The following is a 24367-nucleotide window of genomic DNA, read 5'->3' as shown; positions in this document are numbered from 1 at the left end:
CTGTAGGTTAGTCCTGCACCGTGCTATCGGAGTTCTTCTGAAATCCTCCATACTTAATTAATAATAATAATAATTTGTTACATTTATATAACATTTTTCTCTGCACTCAAAGTGCTTTACATATAAAAGGGGAGAATCTTCTCAACCACCGCCAATGTGCAGCATCCACCTGTGGGCAAATTTGGCCAGTATGTCGGGGTTGAAGGGTCAATTCATGTGAATCCAGTGGTTTAACTTCAGTTTTATGAAGTGATGCGAGTGCTTTGTTTGTGCAAAAAAAAAAAAAAAACATAATTTACCACTTTACTTACAAAAATATTAATCTGCAACGCGCGTTCACAAGAGCTTCACGACGCATGCGTGTTGTGTTCAGACTCTCGGATAATATGATTTTGTAAATAAAGTGGTAAATTAAGTTTTTTTTTGCACAAACAAAGCACTCACGTCATTTCATAGAATTGAGTTTAAGCCACTGGAGTCACATGTAGCTCTTTAATGATGTCATTCCTACCTTTCTAGACCTTAGAGTTGCACTGAATCTCTATGAAAGAATCAGATTTCATCAAAAAGGTCTTAATTTGTGTTCTGAAGATGAACGAGTCTTACAAATGTGGAACGACACGAGGGTGAGTAGTAAATGACAGAATTTAACCTAACATAAACAGGCCCAGTGCTGGCTTGACCAGGCGAGGCCCACAGCTCTGGGCTCATTGCGGGCTCTCTGTGAGCAGTCCACACTAGCGAACTGCCCATATTAAGCCCATGATGGCCCAGAGCAACTTTTGTACCTTTGGGCCCATGCAGGTTTTGTGTAGGCAGTCCACTTTAATTTCCCATGCTCTGTTTGGCTGTATTTTAATATAGTATTTTCTGTTTTCTTAAATTACATACAAATGTATGTAAAATTACAAAAATAATCTGTAAATAATACAATAACAAAACAGCTAGGTGATAAAACGATCAGATGACTGGCAGTAAAGTAAAATCTCCTTATTTAAATAAGCTGAAAACACTGTCACATGACCAGCAGCAACAGAACATTAAACGCTAACAGATCTGTCTAGATCTCAGCATCTTTACTTATTACAATCCACTTTGACTATTTTTTTCATACAAAACTTTTAGATGTTGATGTTTTATTGAAAATAGTCAATTTTGAAGTCACCGTTATGGAGGTGAGCGTTTGCTTTAGTTGGGCCCTTGACTTTTAAGCATTAGTTCTCTGGCTGTTGTAACTGTGTGTTTTTCATATACACATTTGTTTTAGTGAAAGTTAGAAGAGAAATTCTGGTTAGATGAAGTGGGTTACTTATTGATGATTCAATTGTCTTGTAGTGGTCAGAATCAAAGAGGTTTACTTTTTACAGAGTATGATTTAGAGATTTTTTGAGTGGCAGACACCCTTGCCAGTCACTGACCATTTCTTTTTTTAACTGTTATTTTCAATAATGGTAAATGTGTGGCACCCTGTGCTGCCGGGTTTACTGTTGTAGATTAATAGTGTGGGCCCAATGAGGGATTTCTGGGGGTTAAGTGAGGGCTGCTCGTGCAGGGCCAGTGCTAAGGGGCCAACGTTTTGCCAATGAGCAAATTCTTAAGGGCCCTGTGCTGGAAGCCCGCTGGGGGCCCTTACACTAGCCCTAAGTGGGCCCGTAAAGGGCCTGTGCAGGCTTGTTTGCAGGATTGTGACTAATTGTTTATTGCGTTGCTTAGACTACTCACATATCAGTGTGTCACATGGCACAAATACTGCTAATTTGGAAGTAAACTATGTTGCAACTAGTTACTATCAATTTTCTCAAGAACTGACCAGGGTTTTCATCATCTCTTACTGTTTGTTTGTTGTGCAATAAGCATCAGACAGCCTTGGAACTAACCATGTGCCATCTGACATTAATAATCTGCTGACCAATTTAATCAAAATAAGTTGGACATCTATAAGTGGGCTTGAATTTAAAATAAGGCAGTATTTATGAGAAGAAGACATATGTGTCTAAACATACACAAATCCACAGATCAAACATACCAGCAGTTCTAATTACTTTATTAACTTGATGTTTGCATTTGCCATTTGGTTGATAAGGTATTTGTGGTTTTGAGTGTCACTACATAAGTTATAGTGTATTTTGGGCCAATTCTGAGTCTTGTTGATATTCTGGTCTCCAGATATGACTTTAGTCCCTCCTACAATGTAGATCTAAGGGATTTATTATGTCAGGGACCATGATTTGGTGAATGTCCAGCATACAACCTACCGAGACTCATCACCATATTATCACAAAGTATAACTGTTTAAAAAAAAAATTAATGAAAAATGAAAAAGAACCTTAACGTTAGGCCCTACCTAATAAATTTCTTAAACAGCTGACCTGGGTTACATCTGAGAACTGGTAAATTATATGTAAGTAAACAGTGTGTTGATAAGTAAAGCTGACGCTTTAAGTGGATACAATATATATCAATAAGGTAATATTGTGTACCTCTTTATAATATATTACAATAAACATGATCAACAGATATGATAAAGTATTTTTAATTTTAGCAAACATGTTTCAAGCATTATTTGATAGTAGCAAAACAGAAACTAGTTCTATGAGATTATGCAAACTGAAAAAAAAAAAAAAAAACATTTGTGAGAACTCCCTGTGGGTGTGTATGTCAGCAAGTGATGAAATAAGTTATAAATGAAGGTAGTGATCTATGAGGAGGTTGTCTTAACACAGCATTAGCGCGTCTGTATCATGCAGAACCACAGCGGTTCCAGTTTAAACTCCACCAGCTGGACGACCGTTGACCTGGTCAGCAGTGGTCTGATGAGTCTCTGCTTCATGATTGGAGTTCCTGGTAATATTGCTGTAATTCTTTTCATTGTTCAACATTTCAAAAAGGAAAATTTCACCGTTCAACTGATGCTGAATCTGGCAGCTTCAGACATCTTGTGTTTGATAACCCTGCCTGTGTGGATCTACAATGTCCTAAACAGCATTGACCAATCAACCTGCAAGCTTTTCACAGCACTCGTCTACTGCAGCATGTACTCAAGTGTGATAACAGTAACTATGCTGAGTGTCTATCGTTGTTTACGGATTCGGCATCTACAGCTGTGGTCCAGAATGAGCAGAAGAAGAGAGAGAGCGCTGCTGTTCTGTGGCTGGGCTCTGTCACTGCTTTTCTCTTGTCCTGGTGTACTTACACAAGAGATCATTGAAAGTGAATCCAAAATGGAGTGTGAAAGAAACCTGAATACAAATGCCAAGCTTATTGTTGCTGTAATGGAGTCGCTGCTTGGATTTCTTCTTCCATTCACAATCATGTTGACTTCATATTATTACTTACACAAAATGGCCACACAGGGAGCGTTCAGACAGAGCTATAGACCAACCAAACTGGTGACCCGGATTGTCATACTTTTCTTCATTTTTTGGGCTCCGCACCAAATAATAAAATTAGAAGAAATTTGTGCAAACATTTTTAAATCACAGTCAGTTCTATCTCCTGTCGGGGACATTGCTGGAAGTCTTCCATTCATCAACAGTTGTGTGAATCCATTCCTCTATGCTTTTTCCTCAAAGAGTTTAGATCAACACAAAAAGTCAGTGGAGTCCAAGAGAACTAAAGGCTCACAACACTCACAGAGGGATCATTCAAGAGCCGTGAACAGCTCACTGACCCCTAGTAAAACCTGACACCTGAATATGGACTAAAGAATCATGTTGTATCAACATATTGCATTTTAAAGTTTTAAATTTGGACCATGATATAAGCACCTTTAAAAATGCATTTCAATGAATTAATAAGCATAATTATAAGCATTACTTTTTAAAGTTTTTGATGAGCTCACTACTTTATTGCATCTCTAACCGTATAATATAAGAGGCCATTGTAATGCAAGAACTATTATCACTTTGAACTAATGCATAAACGAAAGCACTGTCTAGACAACACCATCATATTGGTTAAAAGTGATACTGTTCAGATGCATTAAACATGCTTTTGTTGTTGTTGTTGTTATTCATCAATCATTATTTTACATTTAAATCTATTATAAATTTGAGATGGTGCTTTAACAAATGTAAAATGCACATTGTTTTGTGACTTGATGTATCTGACATAATACTCAATTATTATTAAGCCCTTGTGTGAACTGTGTGTTTGAGGAATGGCAAAGCTATATTGGCGTTTAGTGTTGAAGCCTATCTACAGTACAATCTAATGATAGTAGCTCACTCATCTGTTAGCCACTTGTGCAATAATGTTGCAAAAACCTAGAAAAACACTATTTCAAAGGCAGCTAAGCTACTGTCACAAGTTTAGAAACATCAGCTGAGCAATGAGTAATTTTTGTGTTAGTTTGAATCTGTTCCTGTTTCCATTCAGATCACATCATTTATTTCCCACAAGACAGTGATTAAGACTGATATGGTTTGTGATTAATAAAGGAAGTCAGGTTCTTTGAAATGGTTTTGTTAACTTGCACTTATCAGCACAAAATGTTGCAATATCCCACTGAAATGTAGTAAGTATTTTCAATTTATAGCAGTATTACTTTAAATTATACCATGTTTTGGATTAGTTTATTTGTAATAGTAACTATACCATAGAGGACCTTTGTATTTTTCTGACTTAAACTACAATAAAAGAATAAATCATGGTTGTTTTGCATCCTTTTCAATGTGACATCTGATACTGATCTTATGAGGAAGGCAGCAGTAGCAGCTCGCTGTTGCTATAGCAACCATCTCAGGTGAATGCAACCTATTCGAAATAATCTGTTTGGTCCCGGACAAAAATTTGCACTGTTGTATTTCATAGTATAAGACAAACTTTTCCTTAAAACTGGAAGCTTTCATTTATAATCTCTTGAACTATAAAACTGAATGTGAGGGTATAGGATTGCAAATACAACACAACAATATGATACAGAATGGTAATAACCACAATAAATATAGCATTATATATATATATATCCATAATATAAAAGAATAACAATACATTTATATTTTCTACTGTTGCTAATTCTGACTTCACTGCACCAAATCATTTTTAATGGCTGATGCAGCAATTTATATTTGACATCTACAGATGTGGAAGTGACATCGGGCAAAATTACATGTTTGTTGTTGCTAATATTGTAAAAATACTTATATTTGTAATAGAGTGTAATCAGGTGTCTGATTTTAGGATGGTTACCACCAGGATAAATTGAGGTGGTTCTCAGTCTGGTTTTCTGCCTATGTCGATTAAAACAGATTTTACTAAACCACTGATATGACTGTAGTCTTCATCTCATGCAACTGTGTACATCATTTTAAACATTTTAAGTGGACCTTATTCTGCTAGCATAACTAATGTGATTAGCATCCACTAGATGGCAGCAAAGATATGCTATTTTTTCTTTAAATTACACTACATTGTAACTGACTCCAGGTACATATCAAACCAGCCTCATGCTGCACAATGTGACGGGCCCCAACCTTGCTCCTATACAAATATGACAAGCCAGTGAGCCAAACTAAGTTCAGACACAAAGACTAAGGCACTTTACAAAGTTGGTCAGAAAATGAAAAACAAGTGTTCTTCACTCTGTCTCAGCGGATGCTTAAAGACATTTTATAAAAAGTCACTATATTACTGTCACAAAATGAATGTCATTGTCATTGTTCAAGGAAGTCCACATCACTGCAAATAGAAGGACCTAATAAATATTTTTCATAGTTTGTGCTTATTTTGGTTTTAATTTCACACTATATTTATAGGTAGTTTCAAATAGAAATATTTACTGCTAAAATATTTATAGCCACAATTTCAAATAGAAATATTTACTGCTGTTATCTGTGGAATTTAACTATTTCCTGTGAGTCTCTGCATGACTAGAAAGCTTATCTGAAATAACTATTAAGAGAAAATGCATGGCAAGAAGCAATTTGTAATCACTGTGTTATCATGACATTACATATCTATTTCTCTCATCTTCCCTTTTCTGAAAAGGGAGGGAAATTTTTTCAGAAAGCAGATAACATGATTCTTGCTTTGTTTCCTTTGATTAGTTCAATCACACGCAACTTGCCTTTTAAAGTTCCTGTCAAGATACAACAAAAAGTTTTACTTCTCTAAAACGGGGGAAAGGTGTGTGTGTGTGTGTGTGTGTGTGTGCGCGTGCGTGCGTGCATGCGTGTTGGGGGGAGGGGTTCTTAACCAGAAAAAGTGACAAAATAGCTTTAGATATTAGAACTTTGCTGTGAGGTTACAGCCAAGCATAGCTTTTGTCAGAACATGTTTTAAGTGTAAATAGATGTATCATTAAGATAGAATGTGGAGGTTTACACGTTACACTGCGGTTTGCTGTTTGTTGCATGACCATACTTTTGAATAGGCTGTTCAAACACAACAAAAATTTAAATAAACAGCCCAGCTAACAAATAAGAGGCTAGGGGTGTGCGATATATTTAGTCTGCGATTTTATCATAATTGTTGTTTTAACAATGCACAATCGATCTGACATCCTTCTACGTGATGCTGTCTTGTAGATTAGACTAGTGTCTGTGCGCATTTAGAGTGCACGCTTTCACCCTAGTGAAAAATAAGTATGCTAAGTATACTTGCAGCAAGACTAATTATTAGTATATTTCAAGTGTGTTAATGATTAGTTAACTTAAAGTGTGCTATTTTGAAACAACTAATTTTGTACTAAGTATATTTTAGTTGTAATTAAGTTGTATAAAAGCACAACTTTAAGTATATTTTGTGTACTTTTGTGTGCTAAATTGGAACAACTTCAAGTATACTTAGTACACTTTAAGTATATGCCTGTGTAGGGACTAATTACATGCTTGATTAGTGATATTAAAGTGTACCTAATTTGTGTTATAAGTATACTTTATCTGTGTTATAAATACATTTTATTTGTGTTATAAGTATACTTTGTGTTATAAGTATACTTTATTAGTGTTATAAGTATACTTTATTTGTGGTATAAGTACACTTTGTGTTATAAGTACACTTTATTTGTACATTACAAAATAATTACGAGTGTCTTCTGAACACACAAGCAATATTCAATGAATATATTATTTTACAGGTAATAGTATATTGTATGCTCACCTTTGGCTTATTCCAAATACTAAAAATTACACACTTTACAGTCAATAACAATACACTTTGTTATTACTTATACTTTGTATAATATAGTCAACATTTGAAGCGGATCAAAACCTTTAATCAAGTTGTCCTAAAACCTTCTTAGGACAACTTTGATGAACTTTTGATCCACTTTAAAAGTTGACTACTGTACTTTGAATTACATAATCTCACACAATACAGTATTATAATTGTGCTACTATTTAAATACAGTTTAACAAATTACTTAGGTGACATTTTCCCAAAGTTAAATGCATTTGTTTTCAAGGCCATTAAAATAAATAAAATGTAACATCACTAATGAAGAGACATATTTCATTAACAAATCCAATGGTTTTTATTTAAACTTAACATAGATTCAGCAAAACTTACCAAAAAATATTGGACCAATGGTGACCCTCTATACACAAATACAAATTACACATTATATTCCATTTTCTGATGAGCTTCTTATTATTGTGTCTGATGGCCGCTTACACAGTGACCGCAGAAACTCGTGAAGAACAGCATCTGTTAACAGAATATATAAAAGATATAAGGTCAGACAGCATATTCAACTTTTTATTCACGTTTACAATAGTGTGTCTAAATCCCACATTGAACCAACACTATTGTTGAACAGTAAATGAGGATTAGCAGCAGGGAACTGTATCAGTATGGTTTGGCGATATTGTTTTCGGTACATAGTCAAGCATATACAGTATACCACACTTTATGAATTAATATCATCGTGAATACGGGCCGATTTGACCAATATGAACGGGGCGTTTTGGTGCAGCATACAAACATGTGCCATAAACCACCACACACAAACTCAAAAAGGAGATATAAAGCCAAAATCTCGCTCTCCGTTTGTTAAAGGAAAAAAAAAAAAAAAGAATGTTAACTGGTAGACTACAACTTACCTCTAAATAGCAGCACTTTTCTCCGGTTCTTTCAGGATCGCGTAGGCCATTCATTTCCTAGCCGGTTGTCGTCGCCATCTGTCAGTCTGTGATGAACTTGATTGAACTGGTCAGAATTCCCAAGACTGAGCGATGTATTGCGCTTTCAGTGTTTTATTAAATAAATTATATATTGCGACATTGTACTTTACCTGAAACCCCTGAGTGACTGAGCGAGGGGGATTCAGACGAGGACCGTGACGTCAGCAGCTCTGATTGGCTGAAGGCAGTGAGCAACAAAATCTGATTGGTCACAGACCAAGTTGAAGAGAGATTTGAATTCCGATAAGTCTCAAGTTTAACCACTCAACATTTTTTTCGCATGTAACGTTGCTTGTGCTGCTGGTGTGTTGTTTAATATAGATTTGTGTGTACGATTGTAAAATGATTCTGTCAGTGTAAACTTATTAAACATATTTACACATATTTGGAAATTATGGGCTACACTGCATATATGTATATATTTCATATATTTCAGTATGACTAATGCATTACAAGCCCATTTAATATATATATTAAATGGGCTTGTAATGCATTAGTCATAATGAAATAAATAAGCACAAGTAATAAAATTAATTCCAAGGATGAATAAGTAAACTTAAAAAATATACTCAAATTTAACTTTAAATACACCACAACTTCAGGATATTAAATAAGGTATTTTTTAAATATACTTTCAGTGCATTGTTACAATCATCATTTTCAGCACACAGTTAAAATATACCTCAAATATATTTTTAAAAAGTGCAAATAAATACACTTTTAAAAAATATACTGAACTTACACTTCAAGTATATTTTTCTAAAATATATTTTTTAGAAAATATACTAAAGTACAATTATTTTAAAGTGTGTTAAAAGTTGTGTTGTGTTGTGAATTTTCTCAAGAACTGACCAGGGTTTTCATCATCTCTTACTGTTTGTTTGTTGTGCAATAAGCATCAGACAGCCTTGGACCAATGTGCCATCTGACATTAATAATCTGCTGACCAATTTAATCAAAATAAGTTGGACATCTATAAGTGGGCTTGAATTTAAAATAAGGCAGTATTTATGAGAAGAAGACGTGTCTAAACATACACAAATCCACAGAAAATATGTGAAAATATGATACTCATATACTTTTATATATATTTAAAGATAGTACATTTTTTGTTAGTATATTTGCAATGTACTATAGAAAAAAGGAATATATTTAAAATACAATAAAGTATACTTTTTTTTCACTAGGGCACTGTGATTTATATCATTTAATATAACGTTAGTTAATAAATATCACATTAAGAGTGCCGTTTTTCTCCAGATATCAGCATGATAACAAACACCATTGCCTATTTTTGCAGAATTTCGCCAACGAATAGGCTACAAAACAAATCCACAGCACTGTAATTGCGTCCCTGAGCAACAAATGGTGGTGTTTCTTTACTGAATGAATCAGCTTTTTTGGTAGGTGAAGACGAGGAAGCTTCAGTTGAACAACGGTGAACTGCGGTCAGATGAGATGTTGTCAGGCAATGTCAGTAAAACTCAGAAAAATGAACATGACTGTCCAATCAGCCGTTATACTGCTCGCCGCGCGCACTCAAGAATTGCACGCGCAAATGCAGCGACACGCTGCATAGGCCTATTACTTTATTATAGCTTAAATGAAGCGCAAAAGAAACTACTAGCATGCACCGTAGTTGTTCTGTTGTAAGTTAAGTCATGAAATTTCCAAACATGAATTGGATCTCTAATTGCATTGGATCTCTATGGAGGGACAGAAACCTCCCAGACTTCATCAAAAAGATCTTAATTTGTGTTCCGAAGATGAACGAGTCTTACAGATGTGGAACGACACGAGGGTGAGTAATAAATGACAGAATTTTCTTTTTTTTTCTTTTTTTTTTTTTTGGTGAACGAACCCTTTAAACCCCTACTCTTATTCGAAGGACATCCTATGATATTTAATGACCACAGTCAGAATTTTGGTTTAACATCTCATCTGAAGGACAGTGCTTTTTGACAGTATAGTGTCCCCATCACTATACTTGGGCGTTAGGACCCACACAAACCACAGGGTGAGCACCCCCTGCTGGCCTCACTAACACCTCTTCCAACAACCTCGTTTTTTCCAGGAGGTCTCCCATCCAGGTACTGACCAGGCTCAACCCTGCTTAGCTTCAGTGGGCAACCAGTCTTGGGCAGCAGCAGCAATAATCAACAACAGCAGCAGTAGTGTAGCAGATCTAGTCAACCAAGAACAAATACATTAACATTGCCATATTCATCAGCATGCTAGAACTATTTTGAGACTTGTTATGATTTAAATACTCTATGTAAGCAATAAAGTACGAGAGGCTGTGCTGTATCATGAATAAGTCACGGCTGAAGGGTGTTTTTAGGCACGATGCGAAGCGGAGTGCTTTCAACTCCTTCAGCCATGACTTATTCAGGATACAGCACTAGCCTCGAGTACCTTATTGCTTTTATAAAATGGTTACTACATAATACAAATATTAAAGCCTAAAATATGTATCGATGCAACTTTCATGAAGTAATTTTTTTACTAAAAGCCTTCCTTCCGCCAGAAAAAAATAGTCCCTGAGACATAATAGGGATATTTCATGCAAAATAAATTAAAATAAATACTAAAATAATTGTTATGCCCCAGGTGCAAACAGACCACATCATATCAAGGACCTTACTAGGAGATGGGAAGCTTGTGACTAATTGTTTATTGTGTTGCTTAGACTACTATCAGTGTCACATGGAACAAATACAGCTAATTCGGAAGCAAACTATGTTGCAACTAGTCATTTAGTTGCTATGAATTTTCTCAAGAACTGACCAGGGTTTTCATCATCTCTTACTGTTTGTTTGTTGTGCAATAAGCATCAGGCAGCCTTGGACCAATGTGCCATCTGACATTAATAATCTGCTGACTAATTTGATCAAAATAAGTTGGACATCTATAAGTGGGCTTGAATTTAAAATAAGGCAGTATTTATGAGAAGAAGACATATGTGTCTAAACATACACAAATCCACAGATCAAACATACCAGCAGTTCTAATTACTTTATTAACTTGATGTTTACGTTTTCCATTTGGTTGATAAGGTATTTGTGGTTTTGAGTGTCACTACATAAGTTATAGTGTATTTTGGACCAATTCTAAGTCTTGTTGATATTCTGGTCTCCAGATATGACTTTAGTCCCTCCTACAATGTAAATCTAAGGGATTTTTTGGCTGTTTTATTATTTGTCAGGGAACATGATTTGGTGTATATCCAGCATACAACCTACCGAGACTCGTCACCATATTATCACAAAGTATAACTGTTTGAAAAAAAAATTAATGAAAAATGAAAAAGAACCTTAACGTTAGGCCCTACCTAATAAATTTCTTAAACAGCTGACCTGGGTTACATCTGAGAAATTATATGTAAACAGTGTGTTGATAAGTAAAGCTGATGCTTTAAATGGATACATATATCAATAAGGAAATATTATGTACCTCTTTATAATATATTACAATAAACATGATCAACAGATATGATAAAGTATTTTTAATTTTAGCAAACATGTTTCAAGCATTATTTGATAGTAGCCAAACAGAAACTAGATCTATGAGATTATGCAAACTGAAAAAAAAAAAAAAAAACCTTTTGTGAGAACTCTCTGTGGGTGTGTATGTCAGCATGTGATGAAATAAGTTATAAATGAAGGTAGTGATCTATGAGGAGGTTGTCTTAACACAGCATTAGCGCGTCTGTATCATGCAGAACCACAGCGGTTCCAGTTTAAACTCCACCAGCTGGACGACCGTTGACCTGGTCAGCAGTGGTCTGATGAGTCTCTGCTTCATGATTGGAGTTCCTGGTAATATTGCTGTAATTCTTTTCATTGTTCAACATTTCAAAAAGGAAAATTTCACCGTTCAACTGATGCTGAATCTGGCAGCTTCAGACATCTTGTGTTTGATAACCCTGCCTGTGTGGATCTACAATGTCCTAAACAGCATTGACCAATCAACCTGCAAGCTTTTCACAGCACTCGTCTACTGCAGCATGTACTCAAGTGTGATAACAGTAACTATGCTGAGTGTCTATCGTTGTTTACGAATTCGGCATCTACAGCTGTGGTCCAGAATGAGCAGAAGAAGAGAGAGAGCGCTGCTGTTCTGTGGCTGGGCTCTGTCACTGCTTTTCTCTTGTCCTGGTGTACTTACACAAGAGATCATTGAAAGTGAATCCAAAATGGAGTGTGAAAGAAACCTGAATACAAATGCCAAGCTTATTGTTGCTGTAATGGAGTCGCTGCTTGGATTTCTTCTTCCATTCACAATCATGTTGACTTCATATTATTACTTACACAAAATGGCCACACAGGGAGCGTTCAGACAGAGCTATAGACCAACCAAACTGGTGACCCGGATTGTCATACTTTTCTTCATTTTTTGGGCTCCGCACCAAATAATAAAATTAGAAGAAATTTGTGCAATTTTTTTAAAAGCAGAGCCAGTTCTATCTCCTTTCGGGGACATTGCTGGAAGTCTTCCATTCATCAACAGTTGTGTGAATCCATTCCTCTATGCTTTTTCCTCAAAGAGTTTAGATCAACACAAAAAGTCAGTGGAGTCCAAGAGAACTAAAGGCTCACAACACTCACAGAGGGATCATTCAAGAGCCGTGAACAGCTCACTGACCCCTAGTAAAACCTGACACCTGAATATGGACTAAAGAATCATGTTGTATCAACATATTGCATTTTAAAATTTTAAATTTGGACCATGATATAAGCACCTTTTAAAAATGCATTTCAATAAATTAAGCATAAATGTGCATAAATGAAAGCATTGTTTAAACAACACAATCATATTGGTTAAAGGTGATATTGTTCAGATGCATTAAACATCCTTTTTTTATCAATCATTATTTTACATTTAAAAGTATTATAAATTTGAGATGCTGCTTTAACAAATGTAAAATGCACATTGTTTTGTGACTTGATGTATCTGACGTAATACTCAATTATTATTAAGCCCTTGTGTGAACTGTGTGTTTGAGGAATGGCAAAGCTATATTGGCGTTTAGTGTTGAAGCCTATCTACAGTACAATCTAATGATAGTAGCTCACTCATCTGTTAGCCATTTGTGCAATAATGTTTGAAAAAGTACCTAGAAAAACACTATTTCAAAGGCAGCTGAGCTACTGTCACAAGTTTAGAAATATCAGCTGAGCACTGAGTTGTAGTTCCTGTTTCTATTCAGATCATATCATTTATTTCTCACAAGACAGTGATTAAGACTGATATGGTTTGAGATTAATAAAGGAAGTCAGGTTCTTTGAAATGGTTTTGTTAACTTGGAAATCCTAGTTCTCTGAAATTCCCTCCGTTTCCTTTTGCCAGAGCTCTCTGAAATCTAAATAGACATTAGCCAGAGAGAATGGGAAATGGTTTATAAAATAATCCATATAAAGACCATCTCCTGAGGATAGAAAAACACACAAGAAGGGTTTGGGACTGCAGCAAGACTCCGACTGGGTGGCATGACTTAAATTGCATAGCTGTGCGTTTATAATACAAGTGGTTTTCACAGCAAATGCAAAATTGATTTTTAGTTAAAATAAAAGTGGAGGCATAAGATTCGCTTTTATTAATGAAGATTCATTGCTTAAAAGTTACAGAAGTCATTCACAAAGTAGTGGGGAAAAAACATATACAATACTGCTGACAATTCACTGTAAAATAAAACTTACTATGTTCAAAAGTGAATTACTTTTAAATGAAATACTTCTATTCTGAAAGGACACATTACTCAAAAAGAGACAGTTTTCTATTTTAAAAATGCTGTTCTTTTGAACTTTCTATTCATCAAAGAATCCTGAAAAAATTAATCATGTTTCCACAAAAATATTAAGCAGAACAACTGTTTTCAACATTTATAATATTTCTTGAGCAGTAAATCAGTATATAAGAATGATTGATTTCTGAAGGATCATGTGACGCTGAAGACTGGAGTAATGACTGCTAAAAATTCAGCTTTGCCATCACAGGAATAAATTACATTTTAAAATATATTAATAAATAGAAAATTGTTATTTTACACTGTAAAAATATTTCACAATATTACTGTTTTAATAAAATAAAAACAGCTTTGGTGAGTGTATGAGACCGGTAATACCACCCCCAAACTTTTTAACAGTATTTTATGGCACTTCCTGACATAAGGTAAATATAATTGATGATAGTTTCCATCAGATACTTAAGATCATTTATTGCTTGCCCATATCAATGTGATGCAAAGATTAAGCATTACACCATTTCCTTTTCACTCATGTCACCTACCCAAAGGTTACCCTCATACAGTCCAAAAGGAACAATGAAAACTGATCTGTCAGACCGTCCAATAAGCACTTTGCACACACACACAGTGACTTTAAGAGGACTGTTAACTTTTATGAGGGTTTTAAAAGAGTTTTATTGCTTTTCTCAAGAGGATGGCTTGATTTATGAAATAGCCATACATTCATTTGGATAGGTACCATTGGGTGTAATGGTGCATGGATTAACAACACAATTCAGAAACAAATGCAGTAAGACTAAAGGAAGTGCATTACATTCTTCAAAACTTTCAACCTTCAAATAGATTAAGACATTTTTTAAATGAGCTGACCAAATCCACAAAAACAAGCCACCCACAGTTGATATGAAATATGATAGATTTTGGCTTAATAACTAGTAATTTAGCTTTGTTCAGCCCCAAACTCCAGTGTGTAATCTTTTTTCCTGTCCATTCAAAGCTTGTATTTGGCCTCAGGGGCAGATACAGATTCTTCAGTCTTTCTGTTTGGTCTCCATGTTCAATATATTTTGAGTTTGGGACTCATTTCTCAGGAGAACTGCTGAGACCTCTGATTACTGATGACATACACTAAGCGGAGGCTGGTGGCAGCGGCCAGCATGATAAACAAGGATCTTGGTCCAAACACCCACTCATTCGGATAAAAAAAGATTTCTGCTGAACTTTTCTTCTGGGATGTACCCTTAATAACCATGTGACACAAGCATCTTTTATGTTACAATTAAAGGTTTGAGGTTTTCAAAGCAGCTGACACAGAGAGAAAAGGGCAGAACATTGCAATTAAATTAAAACATGGCAGTTTATTTTTTTAATATATATTTTTCTTCAGTAGTAAAGGACTGAAAATACTGTTCTTATAATGGAGGAAAACAGCACACTCAAATGATTTTTATATTAGCATTCAAACATACATGAAGACAAGCGACACACAATACATCAAGTAGCAGTCATAGGCTCTGAAGTAAACTGACAACAGGTTCAAAATGAAAAACAAACTACATTAAGTTAAAACAAATTTGTATACTATACAATATATGTATACATCATATCTGAAATAAAATATACTTTTAGCTTCTATCTTCACTTAAGTTCACAACCAACAACATCTAAGTCACTCTATTCAACCCACATCCTGAAATAATGACATGAGTTCAAGATGGTTCTTATACAGTAAGCTTTGTGAGGCTAAAAATACAAACTGGGTTTTTTCAATGGATGCAAATGTGGGCATAACTCCTGAAATGATTTATTTTAATTTATATGCTATATCATATTTTCCAGACAAAAAACAAACAAAAACAATCCTATGTTAGCAAGACAGGAGTGTGTGGTGCTTTAGCTGACAGAACACGGGTCATCTTTACTGGGCTTCACCTCTCCCTGCAGCAGCTGGATCATTACTGCCTTGGTCATGTAACTGGATGTGCTTTGTTTCCCCATGGTTGGTGTGTTGTAGAAGGCCTCCATGTTATCCTGTGGATTTTATTTATCTTCTTAGTAACATCACCACGAAATGCTAATGCAAGTGGATGTGCCATTCAAATTCATACTGGCTGCTGTGCTTTAAAATACATTTCATATTAGGGCTTTCAGTCTATTTATGACATGCCGATTAATGATTTGCATAAATGAATTTTTACATAGAAAAGGCACCAAATAAAGATAATTCAAAGACAAATACACAACTGTGGCAGTTGTGGCACTGAATAGATATTCTAAAAAAGTATCTAGTCAATATGTTGTTTGTTATATATATATATATATATATAATTTTTTTTTTTTTTTAATGATTGGGGTTTGTAAGATTTCTTTTTTTGAAAGAAATTAATACTTTTATTCAGCAAGAATGCATACAATTTATATTTATATTTATATTTATTATACATTTATAGTGTTACAGAAGATTTCATGATCAATCATGGTTTCCACAAAAATATTCAGCAGCACAACTGTTTTCAGCCTTGATAATAATAAGAAAGAAATGTTTCTTGAGTAGCAAATCAGCATATTAGAATCATTTCTGAAGGATCATGTGACACTGAAGACTGGAGAAATGACGCTGAAAATTCTGCTTTGCCATCACAGGAAGAAATTATTAATATTTCACAATATCATTGTTTTAACTGTATTTAACATGTGAGCATAAAAGACTTCATTAAGGTTCAAAAGGTTTTACATGTTAAATCTTTCCTCACCTGTTTCTCAGAGCCCTCCAGTCTGCTGCGGTCTTTCTGAAAGTCAGCAAAGGCCTCCTTAACCAACCGGTCCAAATCCACCGGCTCCTGAAACTCCAGCTCCGGGTTTCTTTCCAGCACAATTGACACCACCATCAACAGCTGCATTCCAGTCATCAAAGACACAAACACAAAGTCAAACAGCAGACGAGGCAAATGATACATCAGATTACAAATTCAAAATAAGTTAAGGCTGCAGTAGGGACAAATTGTGTCTAACCTCCACAATTATCTGCCTGTACTCAGCCAAAACGATGTTCTTTAATGTGTCCTCCACCAACAGAGAAAAATTCATTTCATACATAGTCATATCTGACAGAGTAGGTTGCTGCAAAAGAGTCAAAGTTGGACATGGTTATCTCAAAACGCAGATATTCTGAACACATTTAAAACAATCCTTTAATGATGCAATACAGAGGCATTATTGCTCCAGAACTACAGTTCCTCTGCAAGACCATGCTTAATATTTCCCCAAAAAAGATCAAAGGTTTTGAAGGAGGAGTTACCTGAGGGAGATGTTTTCCTCCAACCATGATGCCATTACGTGTTCTCTCCAGGATTTGCCAAACACGGTCATAGAAGCCGAGAGGGGTGCGGTTGAGGGAGCCATCTATCTGACGTCTATTAAGCCACGATCTATAGAAATATGAAAGATCAAAATGAATCCTACCAACTGTTAAAATGGACAAATCCCTGAATGCGAACTGGATTCTAAGCTGGATTCATTTGGGAGATAATACATAAATTCAGGACTCAGTAAGATATTTTAATGTTTTTGAAAGAAGTTTTTTAATGCTTAGGCTGCATTTATTTGCTTAAAAATACTGTGAAAACAATAACATTGTGAAATATTATTACAATTTAAAATAACTTTGCTCTGTTTTAATATATTTTAAAATGTCATTTATTTTTTATGATGGTAAAGCTGAATTTTCAGCAATCATTACTCCAGTTTTCAGTGTCAGATTATCCCTCAGAAATCATTTTAATATTCTGATTTGGTGCGCATAAAACATTTCTTATTTATTATGAACACTGACAGCATACAGTTGAGCTTCTGTGATTTTTTTTGTCAGTATTCTTAAATATAAATAACAAATTCTTGAATATAAAGAACTCATGAATATAAAAAACAATTTATTTTTATAAATAGAATTCTTTTGTAACAAAGTAAAAGTCTTTAATGTCACTTTTGATCAATTTAATGCATCCTTGCAAAAAAAAAATAATAATTTTACTGATCCCAAGTTTTGGATGACAGTGTACATTATCAGAAGATCAGGTTCTCTTTCTTGATAATTTCCCCCAGTTGCCCAATTTAAAAAATAGGATTAATTAAATGATGATAAACTGTATACTGCTGCGATTGGACACAGCAAATAATTCCCGTTTGGCAGGTATCTACAGTAACACAGAATGGTGGGCATCCTGCACCTGCCAGTCTGCTGAGGCTGGAGGACATCCAGCAGGAGCTGTTTGACATCACTAGGGGACATCTGGTAGATGTCCTGAGGTGGCATTTCTCCAGCACGAATCTTCAACTCATGTTTCATAGCTTGAACAATCCATCTGATTGAAATATGGGAATGACAAGAAAGTTTAAGGAAACTCTTGTAAACAATTGATTGAAATGATCTGTGCAGAACCTAATACAATATATTTATTATTTAATGATGTGAACATGTTATTTCTATTATTTAGGCTCATGCTGTGAAACAGGATGGCATACCCCACACGGATCTTCAGCATGCCACTGAACAGCTCTGGGTTGTTGGAGATGATCCAGCCAATGTGGATGACGAGCTCCTGCTGCAGCACGGCCTCTCGCTCACCGTGGGGGCTGCACTTGCTGTATATGATGTCCTTAATGACCCCTGGAGACAGCGGGTTAGAGATCACGATCTCCTCATGCCCAAACAGCCCGAGAGTGACCTGATAAATCAGAACTGCCATCAGTCTAAATCACAATAGATGATTTCTCAGAGAAGCATTTTGGTCATTTCTGTTTCTTTGAAGGAGATTTAAATGTACTGCAATGACTCAAAACAGTATTATTATTTTTAAAATGTATAAATCCAACCCGACATCATGAGAAAATTAACTATTTTACCAGGTGGCAATTTCGTATGAATTTGTACAATGTGATTTGTATGAAAATGTTAGATTTTTGTAAAGACCGTAAGCATGACGTTCCACCCCTAAATCTTACCGTCAGTGGGGCGTAAGCAGATCATTTTGGTCATTTCTGTTTCTTTGAAGGAGATTTAAATGTACTGCAATGACTCAAAACAGTATTATTTATTTTTAAAATGTATAGATCCAACCCGATATCATGAGAAAATTAACTATTTTACAAGTGGGGCGTAAGCAGATCAAATGAAAACGAACGAATGATATTATATGAAATAATACAAATGAGCCACCAATTTGCTAAAACACAAAATAGTTATGAATTGAGTGTTTTGTATAAATCACAAAATCACAACACTCCAGTACATCTATCCTTTTCAAGAAAAGTTCCCACATAATGTGAATGAAAGTGGCAATGAGTCATACAATCTATACAAGATAAAGTTCTATTAAACACTGCAGATCTGCATAAAAATTACAACATTATTACAGCAGTCCCAAAGCATTTGGACACATTGATATATATCAGAGGTAAGCAAACATTTTGGGCATCTCTGATATATATGAATACCACTGTATTAGATGTCAAAAGATAGCAGAAATTTCACAAAAAAATCAAGTTTGTTGGCCTATATCTATTTGGGTACTTGGGTTATCAAATATTAGGGGGGGTAATTGTCTAGTAATGCCACTTGGTTATCTTTGGTTATATTTTATCATCTATGCAATGAAAAATTATATTTTTAAGTCTGGATTAAGTATGTGGTTGCTTGCTTTGCATTATCTGCTGTTGTATCTCCTTACAGTTCCCAGCAGACTTCGATATTGCTCTGCTATGGCAATTTACCTAAATACACATTAAGTAGGGAGCATAGAGAAGGGCTCAGATTCTTTAAATTAAATAAGGCTAAGACTCTATGATTCTACATGCAGGTCAGCTCAGACTGCTCTTGTATGCAAGGAATGACCCATTTTCAAACCAAAACGTACCCATTTATCTTACCCACAACATTAGGCCCCTAGGATGCAATTTATATGCAGATTCACTGCTAGTGCGCTACTCTGATGAATCATTTCACAACCACCAGGGGCTAAACAGGACTATGTTGGGAAACTATGGCAGTTCATTAAACAAACACTCCACACCACACCACGTAATGTTTGTCTCAACACAAAGCAAATAAAAGGTAAATGTACACTGATGTTAAATGTAATGCACGAAACAATGGGATGGTTGCAGGAGTTCTAAAAGCGATCTTTGCTGCAAAAGGAGTAGTCAAGCGCCAAATGAAACGGCAGCAAGTTAGCTTTGCCAGTGATGACTGATGCAATTAGCTATTATCCTGTCATAGGAAGAGGAGTCCATCATGACTTCAGCATACAACTGATATGAAGAGAAAACATTCAAAGCTAATTTTAACCTACTTATAATCAGTGAACATTAAAATGTTTGATTTCATTAAATTTTGACTTTTTTGTTCATATCTTATCAGTTATTTAGGCCCCTGTTCCTGTTTTCCACTTACCTGCTTGCCATGCACTAAAACACTAGTAATGCTCGGTGCAAGGCTGTCCACTAGTTTAGTTAAGAGACTGGCAGCAAGGCGCACAACGGACCTGGTGAACACAACACAACAGACATATACTCACTCATTCAATGGAGCCAAACAGAAATTGGACTGGACTACAGTCTATTATAAAATATAGCTTATTCCAAAAATGTATTCATTACTGTTCAAAAGTCTGGGGTCAGAAAGATTTTTTTTTTTTTTTTTTTTTTTTTTTAAATAAAATCATACTTTTTTTCAGAAAGGATACATTAAATTCAAAATCAAAGTGACAGTAAATACATTTATAATGTTGCAAAAGATTTATATTTTAAATGCTGTTACATCTTATTCAGTAAAGGATCCTAAAGAAAGTATCACATTTTCAACATTTTTAAAATGTTTCTTGAGCAGCAAATCAGCATACTATAAAGATTTCTGAAGGATCATGTGACACAGAAGACTGGAGGAACGATGCTAAAAATTCAGCTTTTCAATCAGGAATAAATTATATTTTAAAATATATATATATTTTTTTTTTTAATGTAATAATATTTTCACAATTTTACTGTATCTTTGATCAGATAAAATGTAGCACTGGTGAGCATAAGAGACTTCTTTCAATAATGTTTAAAAAATCTTACCGATTCCAAACTTTCGGCCGGTAGTGTACTTGCTGCCTCATAAGCAATGACAAATATTGTTGGAGCTCAACAGTAATTCATTTCACATATATCACCAAAAAGACTTGTTACAAAAACTTGGTGAACACTGTCAAACTTCTTTGAACTTTATTTTTGTGAAATCTAATTGTAATGCAGCATAATGCTCATTTAAATACATGAGATGTTGTTATATTCCAAGATTTTGACCTCCTCTAGAATTTAAATCCTCATTAATATTTCAAGCTGGGCCCTCTGGGACGAAAACGATCAGGAGAGCTCAGCATCTCAAAGTGACAAAGTGGCACTGGGCATTTAAACCCTGCTGTTGTTGCTCCTGAACTAAAGTTACACTTCCTACACGTTTGTAATTTACATTTCCATATATTTATACATTTATTTGGCAGGCGCTTTTATCGTACAGTGTATTCAGGGTATATGTTTTATCAGTAGGTGCGTTCCCTGGAAATTGAATACATGACTTTAGCGTCATTTGAGAACCTATTTTAATGTTCACCAATTTCATGTTTAGCTGATGGATTCCTTTGAGGAATTAATATAAATAAGTGTTATGGACAGGTTATACTGCCACAGACATAAGGGAGTTTAGCTCACAAACAAATTGAAAATGAGACACTGTTACAGTGATAACCCCAGCTAAAAGGCATCAGTTTGTGTTGTGAAAGATATAAAATAGCTCCATATGCGCAAAATAACAATTATAAAATAAAAAAAACAAACAAGTAATGAGCTGCATGGTTGCTCTGTGCATGACTGAGGGGATGTAAAGAAAAACAACAACAAAAAAGGATGAGTGCTGCGTGCTCATGAGTTAACACATCCTTCAGCACAGAGTCAACAGTTATACCACACATGCAGAGGTTGTATACCCCACCGGCCAATTACCTGCTTGCCATGGACCAACATAGTGGTTATATGAGGAGCTATAGAACCGGCAAACTTCTGGATAACGGCCGCAGCACTACGCACCGCCAGCCTACATGAGGTTTGCGTTTAAAAATATATATGCGAATAGTGTGTTCAGTTGCATGTAACATTAGACAAATACACAGAGCAGGTATAAACAAAATTAGCCATAAATATATCAAGAGTTGATCAATTTACCCAACTATAATGAGAAAATAAGTGAAACTCTAAACACTTCCAGTGAGTACAGTGAAAAGAGGAATAACTTACCAAAGCTTCCTGCTCCCAGCTCTTCTGTAGATTCTCTCCAAGTCATCCTTAAGATTCTCTGGACATAAAGAGGGTTAAGAATGGCATGTTAAGCATAAAAACATGTATTTTCAGCCTTAGTATAGTCTGTAAGACAACATCCCTAGAGCATTTAGGCCCAAAGATATGTGGAAGCTCCCGCTTGCAACATAAAATCACATATAAGCATATATTTAATCGCTCCACGCTTGTTCAATAGGTCCGTTTAAGAGTGTGAACAGTCTTGAGCTACGAGATAAACTGTAACTATGGGAATTAAGACCTTGGTGTAAGCTAGCATTGCCAACCCACTTGCTTAGCCATGAAGGCACTAAATGGATTACAGCTGTGGACATTTCATTCAGATGAGCTTTAAAAGCAGCCATGCAGTAAGATGTGTCCTGTGGCTCTTTAAAAAGCTCACCATTTCAATAGTGCTGAAATACTTACACATTTAATGATTAAAACGTTGGTAAAAATACCTGACATTTCAGAGGTCGAGAAATCATTTGACTGAACTAATAATAAATATCTCATTTATTTTGTACTATTTAAGTGACTAAACCACGTACCGTTTTTATCAAAGAAGTCTGGGCCTTCTTTTTTGAGGAGAATACTGGCCAGTTGGGCTTGACTGGCCAGACAGTCACAGTCCTGATAACAGAATATGAGTTATATAAGAGCACCTATATTAAACTCATAATCACACACAGGTAGGATATTTAGGCTCACATGGAATTTCTGTAGAATCTCAAATGTGGATTTATGCAACCATTCCTCGACGTTGATCTCGGGCTGCTGCTCCAGGTCAGAGGCGTTCGGCGTGCTGGTTTGACGCTTCACCTTCGAGTGCTTGGGCAACTCCAGTTCCTCAAAGCTCTTGAACTCTGGGATCCTACCCAGCGGAATGTATTATGGAAAAAGGAAATGGATTATGAATCTGCTGCATGCATTTGAAACTGTGAAGGCAATTTCCTTCCATTGCCTCAATAAGTGTACCATATTGAACAAAGGTGAAAATAAATGGTGTAAATGGAGGTTACTTACTCAGCTTCATTGACACGTAGGAAATCCAATTGCTCCACCACAGCGCCTGATATCAGGGTCTATAGAGTTTCCACAAAGAATGTTACATTACACATAGGGAATACACAAGCATTTAGATGAATCATGCAATATTACATTATAATACTATACGTTCTAAATGACTGTTAATCAACACACTAAGCGACTACAGTACCGTAAAAAGTACTTGCCGCCATTGTAAAATTCTCTATTATGCCGAACTCTGTGGATACAAATTTTCATACAAAATATTGCACAAAGGGAACCTAAGTAAATACACAATGCATTTGGACAATACACATGTATTATGTCACTGTACATGTGATGCTGTATGTGCTTTACTCCAGATATAGGAAGACTTCCTTATCTTTTGAAACTTCTCTATGAGGTGCAGTTGTTCTTGGAGACATTTTGACAGGTTGACCAACTCTGGGAACATTTATTATAACTCACATTGTGTTCAATGGAGTCTATGAACCTTAAAAATGACTTTATAACCGCCTTGAAAATTACTTTCAAACTCTTATATCTCAATATTTCCTATATTGTTGCACTGCTTACCTTTACACAAATTGAATGGCTCAATATATTGTACGCTACCATTCAAAAGTTTGTGGTCAGTAAGATTTTTCTGAAAGAAATTATATATATATATATATATATATATATATATATAATTTCTTTCAGAAAAATCTTACTGACCACAAACAAAATATATATATATATATTAGGGCTGTCAATAGATTTATTTTTTTTAATCACACACTTATCGTGAAATTAAGCATACACCATTTATCTTGTTTAACACGTCCATTTTGCCATCATTGCCTATATCCAGCAAAGTAAACCATCAGATTGAAGTGTGATTTTCACAAAACTGTATTTTTCAGCTTTTTTCAAGGTAAATACACCAAATAACCAAATGATACTTTTTCATATAATTCATACATTTATGTACACCAAAGCACCCATAAAAAAAAAAAAAATCACAGCAAAAAAAAAAAAAAAAAAAAAAAAAACATGGTATGTGCAACAGCAAAGAGCTTGTTTACATTTTAGACAAGTCAAGTTGTGATACTGAACAGGA

At 35.2% G+C, this 24367-nt stretch overlaps 3 protein-coding genes across 6 annotated transcripts in view; 2 read left to right on the top strand and 1 right to left on the bottom strand.

Moving 5' to 3' along the window:
- Positions 1-1881: 1881 nt before the first annotated feature.
- On the top strand, positions 1882-4651 carry LOC127516686 (C3a anaphylatoxin chemotactic receptor-like). The gene has a single exon (XM_051901509.1). It carries the CDS (start codon positions 2742-2744, stop codon positions 3684-3686), a length of 945 nt encoding a protein of 314 aa, XP_051757469.1. The 5' UTR covers positions 1882-2741; the 3' UTR covers positions 3687-4651.
- A 6523-nt stretch (positions 4652-11174) lies between these two features.
- Positions 11175-13838, top strand: LOC127515149 (C3a anaphylatoxin chemotactic receptor-like). The gene has a single exon (XM_051898484.1). It carries the CDS (start codon positions 11839-11841, stop codon positions 12781-12783), a length of 945 nt encoding a protein of 314 aa, XP_051754444.1. The 5' UTR covers positions 11175-11838; the 3' UTR covers positions 12784-13838.
- Positions 13839-15207: 1369 nt separating this feature from the next.
- phkb (phosphorylase kinase, beta) overlaps positions 15208-24367 on the bottom strand; it is an 80517-nt gene continuing 71357 nt past the window's right edge. For 3 of the 4 annotated variants that reach the window (XM_051898480.1, XM_051898477.1, XM_051898481.1), the window contains 11 exons: positions 23263-23321; positions 22948-23110; positions 22788-22869; positions 22198-22255; positions 20318-20408; positions 18391-18593; positions 18096-18230; positions 17168-17297; positions 16882-16989; positions 16623-16763; positions 15208-15900 (listed from right to left, as the gene is read on the bottom strand). In XM_051898480.1, coding sequence (XP_051754440.1) covers positions 15763-15900; positions 16623-16763; positions 16882-16989; positions 17168-17297; positions 18096-18230; positions 18391-18593; positions 20318-20408; positions 22198-22255; positions 22788-22869; positions 22948-23110; positions 23263-23321 — 1308 coding nt within the window. In that variant the 3' untranslated portion in view covers positions 15208-15762. Of the gene's footprint in view, positions 15901-16622; positions 16764-16881; positions 16990-17167; positions 17298-18095; positions 18231-18390; positions 18594-20317; positions 20409-21906; positions 21998-22197; positions 22256-22787; positions 22870-22947; positions 23111-23262; positions 23322-24367 lie in introns of all 4 variants that reach the window. The other variant, XM_051898479.1, reaches the window with a different exon arrangement.

The sequence above is a fragment of the Ctenopharyngodon idella genome, chromosome 7, assembly GCF_019924925.1.
Source record: "Ctenopharyngodon idella isolate HZGC_01 chromosome 7, HZGC01, whole genome shotgun sequence".
Classification (NCBI taxonomy): domain Eukaryota; kingdom Metazoa; phylum Chordata; class Actinopteri; order Cypriniformes; family Xenocyprididae; genus Ctenopharyngodon; species Ctenopharyngodon idella.
Note: the sequence above shows the minus strand (reverse complement) of the source record. Positions and strands in the feature narration are given on the sequence as shown.